This window comes from Bos indicus, chromosome 14 (genome assembly GCF_029378745.1).
Source record: "Bos indicus isolate NIAB-ARS_2022 breed Sahiwal x Tharparkar chromosome 14, NIAB-ARS_B.indTharparkar_mat_pri_1.0, whole genome shotgun sequence".
NCBI lineage: Eukaryota > Metazoa > Chordata > Mammalia > Artiodactyla > Bovidae > Bos > Bos indicus.
In genome coordinates this window covers 64,651,641-64,669,828 of record NC_091773.1, presented here as the reverse complement: position 1 = coordinate 64,669,828, position 18,188 = coordinate 64,651,641, and the positions used below count along the sequence as shown (strand labels likewise).

At 36.6% G+C, this 18,188-nt stretch overlaps 1 protein-coding gene across 4 annotated transcripts in view; it reads right to left on the bottom strand.

Annotated features, from left to right (window-relative positions):
* Positions 1-18,188, bottom strand: part of RGS22 (regulator of G protein signaling 22) — a 143,300-nt gene that overhangs the window by 32,004 nt on the left and 93,108 nt on the right. For all 4 annotated transcript variants that reach the window (XM_070803121.1, XM_070803119.1, XM_070803122.1 and 1 more), the window contains 7 exons: positions 17,683-17,877; positions 15,680-15,772; positions 13,728-13,900; positions 12,627-12,789; positions 7,169-7,327; positions 4,249-4,317; positions 1,346-1,507 (listed from right to left, as the gene is read on the bottom strand). In XM_070803121.1, the coding sequence (XP_070659222.1) occupies positions 1,346-1,507; positions 4,249-4,317; positions 7,169-7,327; positions 12,627-12,789; positions 13,728-13,900; positions 15,680-15,772; positions 17,683-17,877 (1,014 nt within the window). The remainder of the gene's footprint in view (positions 1-1,345; positions 1,508-4,248; positions 4,318-7,168; positions 7,328-12,626; positions 12,790-13,727; positions 13,901-15,679; positions 15,773-17,682; positions 17,878-18,188) is intronic.

Below are 18,188 nucleotides of genomic sequence, written 5' to 3'. Positions count from 1 at the left end.
CTTGCCTGGAGAATCCCACGGCCAGAGCAGCCTGGTGGGCTACAGTCCACAGGGTTGCACAGAATCAGACACAACTAAAGCGACTTACCACACACTGCAATCCGTGCTTAGATCATAGTTCAACGGAAAGCCTTATTGTCTTGAATTCCAGTTTTATTTTTACTCCCTACTTTTATAAAAATGGGATTAAACAGGCTGATGGCAAGGTAATGAGCCTGCTTACCTTGGGAGCAGGGATGTCTACTCTTATGTATTTCGAGACAACATTCCCGTTTTCAAATCTAGGTTATATAACCTAGAGAGTCCTTTCCTTCTCTTCAATGCAGAGATTCCATCAAATAATTAAGCCTGATAATAAACTGCTTTGATAGCTAACAGCTTGCTCTTTCACTTATTTTGTTAAGAATTTGGCCATTCTGATAGAGAAGCCTCTTTCATTTCTGATGGTTTATTTCTCTGTAATCCATTATCTTTGAACACTATTGCTGCAAATATGGTTAGGAGGAATTTTTGTAAAGAAGCCTTGGTTAAAGTGCTGAATATGAGTATCTTCAGGAAAAAAATGTACATTTATAGATAAGTAATATGCAAAAACATAGTTAAAACTTTTCAGGAAGATTCTCATTAGAATATAATATATGTGAAACCCTGAAAAATCTAATACCATCATTTCAAGGCTAACTCTTACTCTTCACTATACAATAATAAATATATCTAATACAGACAATAAATACCTCAGTATTTACATATTGAGACGTTACTTTGCCAACAAAGGTCCATCTAGTCAAAGCTATGGTTTTTCCTGTGGTCATGTATGGATGTGAGAGTTGGACTGTGAAGAAGGCTGAGTGCCAAAGAATTGATGCTTTTGAACTGTGGTGTTGGAGAAGACTCTTGAGAGTCCCTTGGACTGCAAGGAGATCCAACCAGTCCATTCTGAAGGAGATCAGCCCTGGGATTTCTTTGGAGGGAATGATGCTGAAGCTGAAACTCCAGTACTTTGCCCACCTCATGTGAAGAGTTGACTCATTGGAAAAGACTCTGATGCTGGGAGGGATTGGGGGCAGGAGGAGAAGGGGACAACAGAGGATGAGATGGCTGGAGGGCATCACTGACTCGATGGACGTGAGTCTGGGTGAACTCCGGGAGTTGGTGATGGACAGGGAGGCCTGGCGTGCTGCGATTCATGGGGTCGCAAAGAGTCGGATACGACTGAACTGAACTGAACTAACTGATGAAGACATCAAGTCAGGATACAAATCTTGTCCATATAGTTAGGAATCTGATATGTTAATGCACTTCCTCCTTTAAAAGAGGTGGTTTTCTCCAGCTTCTAATACAATACCTTATATTTTTGTACTTCTTGCCAAAAGAGCACCCCATTTTCCAATAAATCTCCTTTTAGAGCCACAAAGCGTTGAAATTGTCTTGCAGTAACTGGATTCAATAAAGCTTTACGGAAAGCAATGATTTCACAAGACGAAGATATCCACTTACTCTCCACAGGCTGTCCAAATCAGAGAATACATAAAATTAGCTGTGTTCTAAAAATTAATAATAAAATCATTTATTAGGCTAAAAATTACCAACTTCTATCTCCTTTGTTTTGGGCTTTTGAAATTTATAGCATGGATAAAGAGAATTTGGCAAATTCCCCTCTCTTTTCTTCTCCCTTTTGTCTCCTTTATATTTTTATGGCATCATTTTTTTAAGAGATGGGGAGAAAATGAAATGATTGGATGACTTAGAACATATGATTATATTACAGAGGACTGAGAATGTTAATAATCATTAGAGTTTGAGAGATGGTGAAAAACTACATTTGGGTATATAGTATGAATTCTGTGCTTAAACACAACAAAGTAATCACGATGTTATGATTATATATTATTTTATAATTATGTATACTAGATGTTATATATTAATATATAATTTTCCTGACTTTCCAAAAGTAAAAGCAGTTTAACATTTAAGATATTTTTTAAAAAATTGTAGGAAAAATTACCAATTAATCCTATTATAATTTAAATAGGAAATTTACTGTGGAGCTTCACTATAATTCTATCCTAGAAAGATAATGGGGGTTTTTTGTCTTTGTTTTTGGCTTTGGATTCTGGCTGTGGGCTTGTGGGATCTTAGTTTCCTAACTAGGGATCGAACCTGGGGCAGAGCCATGAAAGCCCTGAGTCCTCACCACTGGACTACCAGGGAATTCCCAAAAGACCAAGTTTTTAGGTGGGGCATCTTTATATTATTTTAATAATAAATTACTATTAATAATTAATAACAAGAAGAAATGAAACTATTAATGCATATTTTTGATGATAAACTTTCTCTGACCCAGGATTCACTTTACACAACAGAAAAGACATACTATTTTACTATAAAGGCATTACTTTTATAAAGGCATTACTTATTTTATATCTTCTCAGTTTTGAAGTATATGATGTCTGCTTTTCTTGATATACTTTTCTTTCTTTACTTCCTTCTGGCTGTGCTGGGTCTTAGTTGCTGTGAGCGGGGCTCCTCTCCAGTTACGGTGCGATGGCGTCTCACTGCAGTGGTTTCTCTTGTGGAGCATGGGCTCTAGGGTGTGCAGGCTCAGCAGTCCTGGCACAGGGGGTTAGTCGCCCACAACATGTGTAATCTCTCCGGACCAGGGATCAAACCTGAGTCCTCTGTGTTGGCAGGTGGATACTTAACTGCTAGACTACCAGGGAACTCCTATTATGTCTACTTTTTTTACCTTGACCATTTTAGGTCACATATTCACCCCCTCTTTAGCCTCTCAGATTAAAAAACATAATAGGTTTTATTCAATTTACTGAATAGATTTTTTTACATTTGATAAATTTATTGAAGTTCCCAAAATCTGAGGTTAGCCTACAACCATGCCAGGAAGCATCATTCTAAAGGCAATTTTTTGGATGAACTTAGGAATTATAGTAAAATCAATGACAAATATCCATTATACATAATAAATATCCGTTACTGACAATGCGTAAGCTAAGTTTCTTGAAACAAATCATATGTGACCAACGATAAAAGTGTTTAAGAGAGCTATGTAAAAAGTCTATGGGAACACAAAGGAAGGAGTAACTAATTTTGCCTGGGGGAGTAGGGGCTTTACAGAGAAAGACTTTGAGGGTGACTGCTGAGGTGGAAACTGCAAAGTGAACGCAGCTCCAAGCAGTCGAGATGAATGGTGGTGCCTTCATCGCAGATAAAGTGAATAGATGTCTATCACAATTTTAGTGAGCCACATGTGGAGTTTCAAGGACAAAAAGTTAAGACCCTTACCAGATGGTCCATATTAAAATTATAGCCCTATAAATAGGAACAACTATGTATTAGACTGGGATGTTTATTTAAAACCCACTCAACAAATAATGTTTTAAGACCTGCTTCTTAAGATACTAAAACTTAGTAATTTAACTAAAACCCATAATTTAACTAAACAGAAAATAACATAATATATAATGCACAATAATATGAAATATAAGCCCATTCTATTTAGCATTTTGAAAAATATATAAAAGGGACAAATATAAGACTATTTCCTTTTGAGAAGAAAACACAGAAAAAAAACATCCTAACTGATACATATACTCCTCTAGTAGTCTAACAGATTTTATCTTTGCTAGATTGTAGAAGGTCACCTGGGTCTAGTTTGACATTTTATCAAGACCTACAGAAGGATGAATACAAATAAATTTGTAGGCTCAAAAAGAAGACTGTGTTTATCATTCTTGTTAAGAAGAAAAATAGGCAATTTCTAAGAAGGTATCATATTATAGTGGTTTAAATAATCACCAAAATGACAGTTATCTTAATTCTTTTAAAGTTAAAATGTACTTCTAAATGAAGAGGATAATGTAAGATAATTTAAGTTACTGATTCCGCTGCATACTCCTCATTCTTTTTGTGTAATCTACTCCCAGTAATAAATAAGCTACCACATGCTGGAAAAACAGCCTGTCTCAATAAATCCATCACAAGCAAAATAACTAAAAATATATATTTAAAATCCAATCACACACTTCCAGAGTTGAGCAGGTCAAGGAAATCTTTAAGGGCTCTAGTAGAATTACACTTTACCTGAGAGTCCTTCAGCCAGTTAAGAATAGTGTCAGCATCTGCTGGTTTAGAAAGCATTATCTACAATGAAGATCTTTGTATAGGAAGGGGAAGAAAAATACTTTGACAGTTGGAACTTAAAAAAGGAAGAATATAACAAATACTACTTGCCTTCCAGACTCCAATTTTCCTTTCACGCTTTTGTAGTAAAAGCTCTTCAGCTATGTCTTTTATCTGTACCTAGAAGCAAAACCACTGATTTTATCCAGTTATTCAGAATGTCCAGTGTTGAAGTCACTGATTCAACAGCTTTAAAAAATGCAGTAAAGGTCAGTGTGGGGGACTTCTCTGGTGGGTGGTCCAATGGTTAAGAATCCACCTTTGAATGCAGGGGACATGGGTTTGGTCCTTGGTTGGGGAACTAGGATCCCACATGCCATGGGGCAATTAACCCTGCATGCTACTGTAACTACCGAGCCCATACTACAACAAAAGATTCTGCATGGCACAACCAAGACCTGATGCAATCAAAAATATTTGTTTTTAAAGGTCAGTGTGGATGAGAGAGAAAACAGGACAAAGAGGATTAAGACTTAGAAATGGAAGCCCTGCCCAGGTCCTTGGGCAAGTCACTCAAATTCTCTGAAGTTTCCTCATCTGCAAAATGGAGATAATGATACCTGAGTGTACTGCCCCAAAGGTAGACAACTTTGAGTCACATGGAAACTGAAGCTGGAAAGATAATTAAGACTTCCCAGATTTTTGTGCTATTCTCCAGCCACAACTAATGGATAGCTGGTGAGAATCTGGGGCTCTGTGATGACTGGGAGGGACGGGATGGCAGGAGGGGAGGGAGGCTAGGAAGGGAGGGCAGGTATGTATAATTCTGGCTGATCTGTGTTGTTGTATGGCAAAAACCAACACAACACTGTAAAAATTGTAATAGAAAGAATCAGGCTGGACTAAAAAAAAAAAAAGTACAAAAGTTACTCAATACAGGGAGGGAACACAGTAGACAATTCTTAAGGTTATTGCCTGTTCACAGTATTTTCCATTTGGGGGAACCACCCTTGCCAAGTCTGTGCTCGGCAACTCTCCTCAATAGCAGGTAGATCCAGGAGCTGACATAGAAAGACAGGGACTGGAATCACTGCTGCTGAGTCTCTTGGTAGCTACATGGTGGAGAAAAGATGTGAGAAGTCTTTTTGCTGAGTTCCCAGGGCTGTCCTGGCCCCTGGCCAGCTTTAGAAATAAAGCTTGGGTGTCAACTCTTCCCCTGAGTGTGTGAGATGCTCCAGCATAACTTTATTACAAATTCTTGATCTCCCTTCCCCTTTGTCTTTGCTTAAGGCTGCCAGAATCAGTGTATGCTGTTGGCCACCCAAAGAATTGCTAAATCAGGAAGGAGCTGTAAATTAGAATAAATATTACTGTGATAATCATAGTGAGAAAACATGGTAAACAAGATTAGTAAGCCAAATATCTTTTTACTTGGCTTTGGATAGACAATTAGAGTTTGCTGAAGAAAGGAAATGAGGAAATCTGAATTGTCCCAAAGCTTATTTCCATGAACTTTCTGCTTAAAACAAGTCAGGTCTTCTCCCCCGTACTGTCAGTTCAGTTCAGTGGCTCAGTTATGTCTGACTCTTTGTGACCCCATGAACCGCAGCACATCAGGCCTCCCTGTCCATCACCAACTCCCAGAGTCCACCCAAACCCATGTCCATTGAGTCAGTGATGCCATCCAGCCATCTCATCCTCTGTCGTCCCCTTCTCCTCCTGCCCTCAATCTTTCCCAGCAGCGGGGTCTTTTCAAATGAGTCAGCTCTTCACATCAGGTAGCCAAAGTATTGGAGTTTCAGCTTCAACATCAGTCCTTCCAATGAATACCCAGGACCCATTTCCCTTAAGATGGACTGGCTGGATCTCCTTGCAGTCCATGGGACTCTCAAGAGTCTTCTCCAACACCTCAGTTCAAAAGCATCAATTCTTTGGCTCAGCTTTCTTCACAGTCCAACTCTTACATCCATCCATGACCACTGGAAAACCCATAGTCTTGATTAGACTGTAAGTTCCATGTTTCCAGCTGTACTGTGTTTTCCATAACTTAAAGTGCTCAGAAGACTAAGGATCTTTCCAGATAAGTAAGACTCAAAGTGTTTGATAAATTAAATATGGAAGGCAGGTTTTTAACATCCTTCCTGGTCAATACTAATAGCATGTGCTTTGCACACTAAACTCCAGAATTACATGTTCTTTACTCCTTGTATTCATTTTGTAAAGATCAGGTTTGCCTGATTTTGGATGTGATAATGACATCTAAAATTATCAAAGCAATACCTGCTTCTTATAAAACACAAACTAAACGAAGTAAAGCAACAACAACAAAAACCCTACTGTACAAAGTAAAAATCTTTCTCACTCCCCATACCCATTCCCAGGAGGTAGATCCTTTTTTGATCTTTGCTTTTAAACATAAATAGAGATAGAGAGGAGAGAGAAATGCATAGACATGTATAGAGATATAAGCATATATAATGGGATTGTCTTCTATGTTTGATTGCTCTGATCCTGCTTGTTTCACTCAGTAAATAACATGTTTCATCATCAATATTTGTAGAAATCTCATTTTTATAATCTCATTTTATATGGAAATCTGCATAGTTTTCCACAGTATGGAATTATGATTATTCATTTGATTATTCCCATTTGTATACCCTTGTCCATTTATATGAAGACTCAATACTAATATAAAAAATAGCAACTACATTAAGACAATATGTGACTGTTTGCTGTGTGCCAGGCACCATTCTAAGAAACTACACATATATCATTTCCTCTTCATAACAATCTTATGAAGCTATTACTCTTAATAACTCCATTTTTTCCCAAATGAGAAAACTAAGGTTTATAAAACGTAGTATTGTACAATTAATATGTGGCAGTGTAGAGATTAAAACTTGAGAAGTGTGACTCTCAGCTCTTAACCACTATGCCACAGTAGTACAATAGCTGAGTCAACAGGTACGCACATTTAATGTTTTGAGAGGTGCTGTCAGTTGCTATCCCAAGTTTATATTAACTTATATACCTTTATCTTTTGACGCGCCGCAAACTGTTTACTTGCAAGAAACAACGGCAACCAAACATTTTCTAGTCTATTTAGGACATGCTTCTGAATTTCGATTAGAACAGCTGCATCAAGTTGCTCATGGAGAATCTTTCCCCAGCCACCACTTAAATTCATTATCTAAGAAAGAAAAAATGAAACAAACTTCTGTATAAGCAAAGAAATACTAATGGTCATTAATTTATTCATTCACCCCAAAACCCTATGCCGAGCCCATGATTTTCATTTTCTATAAAATAGCTCCTGGCTTTATTGTGTATAGTAAAGACAGATAACTCCCCTAATATCAAACAGAGAATCGTGGTTTATGTGGTGGTTGTTTTAGAAGTATGATTTTGCTAATTTAGTCTTGTTTCATAGGACACAGGGCTTTGTATCCTGTGTGACAACTGCAAGGCCATTTTTTTTTCTCTATGGCTTCAATTTCCTCAACTGTAAAGTAAGGCCGTTATAGTCTTTTAGTTTTCTAAGTTCTCTTCTAGGTCTAATATTCTATGAAGCTCTGATTCTACTCAAATGGACTTCTTTGAGTAGGCATTTTCTTTTGTTTGAGAAAAATAAGGCATTACTTCATTAAGAGACAAACGACTCAGGTATTATAAATGTGCATATTACCAATAAACATTGGGTTGGAGATAGTGGAATGATGGTGGTAGCAAGGTAGGGCTGTTCCAACAACTTCAAAGAAGAAAACAGAGATGATAGGAAGCAGAAAAAGGCCAGGTTGCACAGACAATAGTCGCTGACATGCATCAGTAGCCCTTTTATAAGACACAATTTCTCTGTAGCCAAAACATCTTCTACAAAATTACTGATTTCAAAAATACTAATGGCCATAAAATTAATAAATTAAAAAATACTAATGGCCATTTCCTACTAGAAATCATTGTGGTTTTTACCTGTTTCTGTGTACATATCACTCAAAATCGGTGAGTTGTTTGCACAGAGGAAGAAAAATTAGACTCCTCATTGGAAAAATTATCTCTTCTTAGCTCTCCTTTTATTAATAAGGTTAAATCCTAGTAATAATATTGTTTTATATAAAAACAAAAAAGAGAAACTCTCTTCACCATCTTTTAATAATATTTATCAAATAGTATAAACAATAATATGTTTTCTGTATAAAAATAAGAAGAAAAGAGAATAAAAGACTACTTTGCTAATCAAACTGCAAACTGGCCACAACTAAAATTAGAACTAGCATGGTCTATATAAAGCATAAAGTGATACAGGTATCCTTAAGTATAAAATAGGCAAATAAAATGAAAGACAAAGGTGAGGAAGAAGGGTCATTTGGAAAACTCTTCTGTAATAAGCCCAACCATTTGCTATGACAGCAATGGGTGACTTTTTCCACTGCATTTTTAATTCTCAGCAAGTTTTACTATGGAAGGTTCACACAGTAGCATCAGATACCATGAAACCTCATGCAATGCAGCACAAGCCAAATAGAAAACAAACACTTTCCAAGTGTTTATTTCATACTTATGCTTATTGAGATACTCCCAGCCATTTTTGCTAATACATCCCAGATTTGTATCTCAGGGAACCAAAGGCAAGACATTCTTCTTAAGGTTGCTTAATTCTAGAATTTCTTCTCTCACTTACTCCCAAGAACTTTTGTTTATTTTCCCCTCAAAGATCTAGATTTTAAACTTGGTATGCCCTACTTGTGAATACCTCTGAATTTTTCTTTAATTTACTGAATTAATCTGAGATTCATTTTTTTTTTTCCCTTAACAAATGTATGCCATTAGGGTTGTGATCCACACAGTCAAAGGCTTTGGCATAGTCAATAAAGCCAGAAGTAGATGTTTTTCTGGAACTCTCTTGCTTTTTCTGTGATCCAACGGATGTTGGCAATTTGATCTCTGGTTCCTCAGCCTTTTCTAAATCCAGCTTGAACATCTGGAAGTTCACGGTTCACATATTGCTGAAGACTGGCTTGGAGAATTTTGAGCATTACTTTACTAGCGTGTGAGATGAGTGGAACTGGGCAGTAGTTTGAGCACTCTTTGGCATTGCCTTTCTTTGGGATTGGAATGAAAACTGACCTTTTCCAGTCCTGTGGCCACTGCTGCGTTTTCCAAATTTGCTGGCATATTGAGTGCAGCACTTTCACAGCATCATCTTTCAGGATTTGAAATAGTTCGATGGAATTCCATCATCTCCACTAGCTTTGTTCGTAGTGATCCTTCCTAAGGCCCACTTGACTTCACATTCCAGGATGTCTGGCTCTAGATGAGTGATCACAGCATCATGATTATCTGGGTCATGAAGATCTTTTTTGTATAGTTCTTCTGTGTATTCTTGCCACCTCTTCTTAGTATCTTCTGCTTCTGTTAGGTCCATACCATTTCTGTCCTTTATTGTGCACATTTTTGCATGAAATATTCCCTTGGTATCTCTAATTTTCTTAAAGGGATCTCTAGTCTTTCCCATTCTATTGTTTTCCTCTATTTCTTTGCATTGATCACTGAGGAAGGCTTTCTTATCTCTCTTTGCTATTCTTTGGAACTCTGCATTCAAATGGGTATATCTTTCCTTTTCTCCTTTACTTTTTGCTTCTCTTCTTCTCACAGCTATTTGTAAGGCCTCCTCAGACAACCATTTTGCTTTATGGCATTTTTTTTCTTGGGAATGATCTTGATCCCTGCCTCCTGTACAGTGTTACAAACCTCTGTCCATAGTTCTTTAGGCACTCTGTCTAACAGATCTAATCCTTTGAATCTATTTCTCACTTCTACTGTAAGGAATTTGATTTAGGTCATACCTGAATGGTCCAGTGGTTTTCCCTACCTTCTTCAATTTAAGTCTGAATTTGGAAATAAGGAGTTCATCATCTGAGCCACAGTCAGTTCCCAGTCTTGTTTTTGCTGACTATATAGAGCTTCTCCGTCTTTGGCTGCAAAGAATATAATCAATCTGACTTCAGTATTGACCATCTGGTGCTGTCCATGTGTAGAGTCTTCTCTTGTGTTGTTGGAAAAGGGTGTTTGCTATGACCAGTGTGTTCTCTTGGCAAAATTCTATTAGCCTTTGCCCTGCTTCATTCTGTACTCCAAGGCCAAATTTGCCTGTTACGACAGGTATTAACTTCCTACTTTTGCATTCCAGTCCCCTATAATGAAAAGAACATCTTTTTTGGGTGTTAGTTCTAGAAGATCTTGTAGGTCTTCATAGAACCATTCAACTTCAGCTTTTTCAGCATTACTGGTTGGGGCATAGACTTGGATTACTGTGATATTGAATGGTTTACCTTGGAAACGAATAGAGATCATTCTGTGGTTTTTGAGATTGCATCCAAGTACTACATTTTGGACTCCTTTGACTGTGTGGATCACAAAAGACTGTGGAAAATTCTGAAAGAGATGGGAATACCAGACCACCTGACCTGCCTCTTGAGAAATCTGTATGCAGGTCAAGAAGCAACAGTTAGAACTGGGCATGGAATAACAGACTGATTCCAAAGTGGGAAAGGAGTACATCAAGCCTGTATATCATCACCCTGCTTATTTAACTTATATGCAGAATACATCATGAGAAACCCTGGGCTGGATGAAGCACAAGCTGGAATCAAGACTGCCAGAAGAAATATCAATAACTTCAGATATGCAGATGACACCACCCTTATGGCAGAAAGGGAAGAGGAACTAAAAAGCCTCTTGATGAAAGTGAAAGAGGAGAGTGAAAAAGTTGGCTTAAAGCTCAACATTCAGAAAACGAAGATCATGGCATCTGGTCCCATCACTTCATGGCAAATAGATGGGGAAACAGTGGAAACAGTGGCTGACTTTATTTTTGGGGGCTCCAAAATCACTGCAGATGGTGCTGCAACCATGAAATAAAAAGACGCTTGCTACTTGGAAGGAAAGTTATGACCAATCTAGACAGCATATTAAAAAGCAGAGACATTACTTTGCCAACAAAGGTCCGTCTAGTCGAAGCTATGGTTTTTCCAGTAGTCATGTACAGATGTAAGAGTTGGACTATAACGAAAAGCTGAGCGCCGAAGAACTGATGCTTTTAATTGTGGTGTTGGAGAAGACTCTTGAGAGTCTCTTGGACTGCAAGGAGATCCAACCAGTCAATCCTAAAGGAAATCAGTCCTGAATATTCATTGGAAGGACTGATGCTGAAGCTGAAATTCCAATATTTTGGCCACCTTATGTGAAGAACTGACTCATGGGAAAAGACCCTGATGCTGGGAAACATTGAAGGCGTGAGGAAAAGGGGATGACAGTGGATGAGATTTTTGGATACCATCTCCGACTCAATGGACATGAGTTTGAGTAAACTTCGGGAGTTGGTGATAGACAGGGAAGCCTGGAGTACTATAGTCCATGGCATCACAAAGAGTCAGACACAACTGAGCAACTGAACTGAACTGATGCCATTATGATATAGGGCTTCCCTGATAGCTCAGTTGGTAAAGAATCCACCTGCAATGCAGGAGACCCTGGGTTATTCCTGGGTCAGGAAGATCCGCTGGAGAAGGGATAGGCTACCCACTCCAGTATTCTTGGGCTTTCCTGGTGGCTCAGCTGGTAAAGAATCTGCCTGCAATATGGGAGACCTGGGTTGGATCCCTGGGAAGGCAGGATCTTAATTAATTATGAACAATGCATATGGTATGCATTGTTTTAAACTATGAAAATAAAGAAATCAAATGCTATACATTTGATCTAGCAAACTTCTAGTACTAGCAAACTTCAAGTTAAATAAATTATAACACTTAATTTTATATTTCAAAGTCATTAAAATTAAGCCATATCTCATGTATCAATTACATGAACACTCAAACCCATTGCTGAATCCCATTACATTTGTACACTTATTAATAAGTTGTGATTAAGGCCTTATGATTTTGGCTCAACAAAATGGAAAATCTATGTTCCTGGTCAACAGAAATAGTTTTGGAGGACAATTCAATGGCAAACAGGATTTTTCAAAGATTGATTATGTTTTGAGCAATATCAGTTAAGAGAAGAACAGAAAAGAGGTAGAGATGAGGCTTAACAGCTAATAGTGGCCGTTTTTCTACCCACTGAAAGATGCAAGGACTTTGTTCACCTTGTTTGCCATTTGTCCTGGCACCTAGGACAGTGTCTGGCATTTCACAGGCACCCATATTTGCTGAATGAATGGGTGAGTAGATGAATGATAGTTAATTTTATTCAATAAATCACCTTAATAAATAACAAAGTTTTAATAATATATAATACTTTAGTTTTAAAGTATCTCCCACATTGCAGACATTTGTAGATTATTATGAATACCTAAAAAAAGATATCAGAAGTATCTAACTGATAAGTCATAAAAGCAAAAGAAAAAAGATGACTTTCAGGTTGTTAGCAAAAAGAAATAAATTACTAGTTTTCATACTTAAAATGTAGAAAATACGCTTCCATGTTAATACCTGGTCCTGTTGATACACAGAAGCTGGACTGTTGGGCCCAAAGAAATACTTTTTATTGAGGTATTTGTTTTTTATATATATAGATTTTGCCTCCCTTTGCTTTCGATCTCTGTAAGTTATTCTTCGGAACTGTTCAATGTCTGTCCAGCACATAAGGTCCATGCTAAAATGAAAACAAAGTACAGCCCATCTTATTTCTTTCTTTCAATTCTGTTAAACACCAAACAAGTAATTGATCTGACAGAACTTAGAAAGTGCTGTGTTGAGTAGTTTAACACAACTGATTAGACCATGGAACTAATGAGTACAATACTGTGTCCCGTCCTGGCTAAATATATATATGAATACAAGGAATACTGGGATCAGGAAAGAACCTACCACCATACTGGTAGGGTCTCAGAGTTCTTCCATTAATGATGGACTAGTACTATCAATTTCAAAGATGGAAAAATTCCCACCTATTGCATGTCTATTTGGCAACATGTTAAATTTAGAATAATTATCATCACAAAAAAGGGAAACTATGTATGTGAAATTTGGCTCCCAGGTCTAGCCAGTTTTTCCTAACTTGGGAGAAAATTATTAGAGAAAAATATGATGAATACTTCACTTTATATTAGATAAATGTGTCATAAGGTACCAAGATTCTATGCAGAACTACAATGCTTCATTTGTGTATTAACTAACAAAAGCCACAAAGCAGCACAGTAATTTTAATAGCTCAGTGAAATACAAAAGAGAAGCTTCTCAGAACTAGTAATCAGAGCACTTGTCTAGAAAAACACAAAAGAAAGAAAAGTCAAAATAGGGAAAAATGACATATACTGGTGTTTTAATTTAGCCAGTGCTAAAAGTATCAACAAATATTGTTTGACCACTCAAAATAACATTCTGGAGGCTGCTATTATCAAAATGCAATTCCCAACAAAAAGTTAACCATATACGTTTCAGATAACTATGCTCATTAATTTTTACAGAAATGGGTAAAACCAAGCATCAGATCATTTTTATCATATGTTGAATCAAAACAAGCAGCTTAAAAAATAAGTAGCTTAGAAAATTGTTTTAATCGAGAAATTTTAAAATGGTTATGTTTCTCACCTTGAAGAATGAGCCTCAAGAAACTGACGGAAATGTTCAAACTCCAGTTTGTTGTTAAGCAGTTCATTAAAATTAAAATGCCTATATTCTTCAGGAACCATATTCCAGTATTCTGTGTTTTTAGAGACATGAGGAAGTGGTGAAATACCAGTTCCAATTTCAGAAGTAGTGTCCTAGTGAAATAATACTTTTCATAAAAATCTCTTAAATACAACAAATTACTTTCCAAAGTTAAAGATAAACAAATAAAAATTAATTATCAGGCCAATGGCATTTATCAATTCAATGGTAGAACTGGGTAAAGAATCTAGAATGTGATTCTAACACATCAAATTCTGTTCTGGTCCTTTCCATTCTATTCCCTTCTTTTCAGGAACATTAGTAAACATTTAGTAAACACTTGCTTATAAAATATTAATCTTACTATTTTTGTTGGTATAGAAGTAGTATGTCTTTTGTAATAAAAAGAAAACGAACCGCATACATAGTACCACCACCCAGAGATAACCACCACATTTCTATGTGTATCCATTTGGTCTTTTTTTACACATAACATAATTTATTAAATATGGAAATAGTACTATACAACTATGTGTGGTTTTGTAACTTGGTTCTTTTCCTTAATAATAGATCATGAATATAAAACATTATTTTACCTATAAAATTTTTTAAGTTATAGAGTAATACAAGATACTTTAGATGTAATCACCCTCATAGAACAGTCAATTGTAAGTTATTTTTAAGACCTCTGATGCTTCATGAACAGTTTATAAGCCCTTCATGGCAAAAAGCTAGCGAGGCTTATTCTTTAGAAATCCTTCCTATGTAACTTGCTGAATAATTAATTCACTTTCCTACTTGTTTTTGAAAAACATCAGACCATGAGATAAACTCCTACATTTAAAAAATTTTAATAGGTAGACGTATTATGAATAATATGTTAAAAAAATTTTAAGATATAACTTTATAATATACTATCTTCATGAATTTTTATGTATCCTTTCCAGATATTAATTAGTGGAATTTCAAATAAAGAATTTCTATATGTATAAGGCAAAATCATGAATATACCTAAAAAATAACTTTACTGTCTGTGTAAAAGTTTAAAAGAATAAAGATTTCAGATAGGTAGAAAGTAGAAAGTAAAAAAATCATCTGAAATCTTGTCACTCAGAGCTAACTATCTTTAACATTTTGATGAACATTTTTCCAAATAGCTCTCTTTGCATATATGTATACAAGTAGAAATGCATGTATAATTTTATATGAATAGGATTACATCAGACCAGTGTTTGTTCCCCACATATTTATATAATAACATGTCCTCGGCATTTTCCATGTTAATAAATATGAACCTAAACTGTCATTTTTATGTAGATACACACATTGAATCTTACGGCCTTATGGATCTATCATGGCTTACTTAGATAATCACAAATTTGTAAATTTATATATCAAAACAACACCTGACTATCACAGTCAATCCTATGATCTTTTTATTGACTCCGTTAAAGCCTTTCCATATTTTTCTTTCTTGTTTTGCTTATTGCTGTCACACAACACTTCCTTTTCTGTTTGGAAAACTCAAGTTAATTCTTTTTGTAACTTGACAACAAGTAGAGTTGCTGCCATACAGAAAATAGCCAGTAACATCCAAAGGAATATAACGTGGCTTGAAGACTCTAAGGCAAATGAGTATCTTGGCTCCCTACACGACTTCATCTGCTTTCTTTTTCTGGCTTTGTTGTTAAATAACGTGTCAGTAAAATGTGATACCTGTCATACGCAGCATGTTAGGCAAAGCAGCAGCAGAAAATGGAACTGCCTGCCCCCTACTTTATCATACATGAGCTCCTCAATCAATGATCCCTATTCCCACACACCACCAATACATGCAGTGAAAATCCTCTGCAGGTTAAAATGTTTGTTTTTCTAAGTAGAGAGTTTCTTACCTCAGCTTTCTTGAAAACTGTCTCTTTATGCAAAGCCTGTAGCTTTCTCAAGTATGTGGAATCCAGCTGTCGAGTTTCTTCCACCAGCTCCACCTATAATAAAACAATAACAAAGTTTGTAACATCAAAAGAGTATGCATTATGAAGAAGTGGGGAAAGAATGCACAATTTGCCAATAACAGTGGGCTAAAAAACAAATACACTTGCCAATAAAGTAAGTTAGTGTGGAGGCAAAAGCAGGAAGACCTACATAGTGAAAAACACTAGTTACAGCAAAGTCAGACCGCAAATGCACGTGATAAAACAAAAGATGCACACATGTCTGGGTAATGATACAATGCATACATGTCTGGGTAATGATACAATGCCACCAAAGACCATTCCTCCTTTCTGGATACCCCGTGTGAAATAACAGACAATGCAAACACATTGGGTGGGTCACATTCCCAGCTTCTATTCATTATAATGGGATAATAGTCATGAAGATTGGAGAAGGCAATGGCAGCCCACTCCAGTACTCTTGCCTGGAAAATCTCATGAACGGAGAAGCCTGGTGGGCTGCAGTCCATGGGGTCGCTAAGAGGCAGACATGACCGAGCGACTTGACATGAAGATAGGCACAGCTAGCTTTAGGGGACCAAATAATCCACAGTAGAAGAAAAAAATGATGGGACTCTACTCAATCATGAAATTAAACCTCACAGCAGGACCCAGCCTTCAGCCTGTGTGCTGCACTGCTTTACACCGTCAGGAGAACAAGATCATTTTCCATTTCTCTACTGCCGGCAAGAATCAGTTTGGCTGACGGAGAACTTCCTGTATTTAATATTTAATTTTGGTTAAATCTCCTTGCTCATCCTTTTTGGGAAAGGGTCCACATAATCCAGTCAGCCGAACTTTTACAGAGGTCCTTTGGGCTGAATTTAAGAAGCTTGTAGAATTAAGAGAAATTTACTTTTCCTTTAAAAAAAGAGCATATAATTTGTCCCAGGCATTTCATAAGAATCACGGCTAATGCCGAAACTTCTTGGTGTTAGGGAAGTTAGCTATAATTCTAAATTACTTTTGTCATCGTGGGACCATATCTCAGATTCATTTTGCTCTATACCATATACTGTATTTAAATCATGACTGGAGAGAAGTTTTCAAAAATTTCATATGATATCCCAATATTCCTAGTGTAAAACATGCATTTCTGTGGTAGAAAGGATGTGAATGTTAATTTTTCAGGACAAAAAGAAATCAGGAATGAAATTTTCATTATTTTGGTCAATGAATTTAATAAGCCATCGTGTTATATTGGTTATAATTCAATAAGGTAAGGGTACATGCAGTAACTTAATATTAAAAATACCCACAAATGGCTTTCATTTGTGATTCAAATTAATCTTCCACACATCAATAAGAATAGTGAAAATATTCAAGCACCTAGACTTAAAATCAGCTCTTTTGGAATGAAAAAAGGTGTGCTGGCACTTTTCTCAAATCAAGCAGTCTGACCTGATGAACATCTGAGAGTGCTTTAAGTCACAGAATGTGTTTTCCACAATACATATGGAATGTTTACATTTTCCATGGGTGTAGTATTTACTGTAACTCATCCAGAATAAAAATACACAGGCTCCTTCCATTAATCAAAATTATTTAAAGCCGCTGCTGAGAAATGGCAAGAAATGACAAAACTAGTATATTATCATGCCACATTTTACTGGTTCACAAGAATCCAAAACTCAGATTTTTCTCTGCTGACATATTTGTAGACAGAATTAAAAATGACATCAATTTTCGTCTTTTGTTAGGAGACAACAGGGAAATGGGGAAAAACTAAGTGAATCAATACTTTCCCTGCCCCAAATTTGTGTCTGCCCAAATCTTAACTCTGAGTTCCTGGCCCATGTGAGACCTTTTTCAGCTTTTCTCTCCTGCAAGTTAACAATGTTGCCTATCATCAGTTTTGCAGTAAACCTGAATGGTTTACACACAGCTGATCAGTGCCACGATACCTTTCTGTAAGCAACTTGGTCTGATTTTATCATCTTTGTCCAAGGCTCAAGAAGGAGGAGGAGGATATATTCTTCTGCTGCATCAAAAAGGTCTTCAAATGGTGGTTGTATTTTCATATAAATTTCTCTTTTCTTTTCCTGTTGAAGTCCAATGTCAAGAGTGGCTGAAGGAGCAATGTATGTAGCAAAAAGATACTAAGGGAGAAGGGGGAGAAAGGAGAGAATATTGGAAGAAACCATATGGTTAGTGGATTCCTCAGCAAGGGCATTTTACAAAAGGTAAGAGAAGGCAAACTAGCTCAAGTAATTTCTTTCTTGAAAGGACGTGTAAAACTACTGAAGACAAAGCAAAGACTTTGCTTTTCATTTTCTTTTCCTATTTCTTTTTTGGCAACTAGTCAAACAGTCAGTGGATCTTGTGTAAGAGTACATGACTTGAATATTCCATTTTTTTTCTCAGGTTACTACTATGTGTTATTATGATTGATTTCGGGTTACGCATCTCC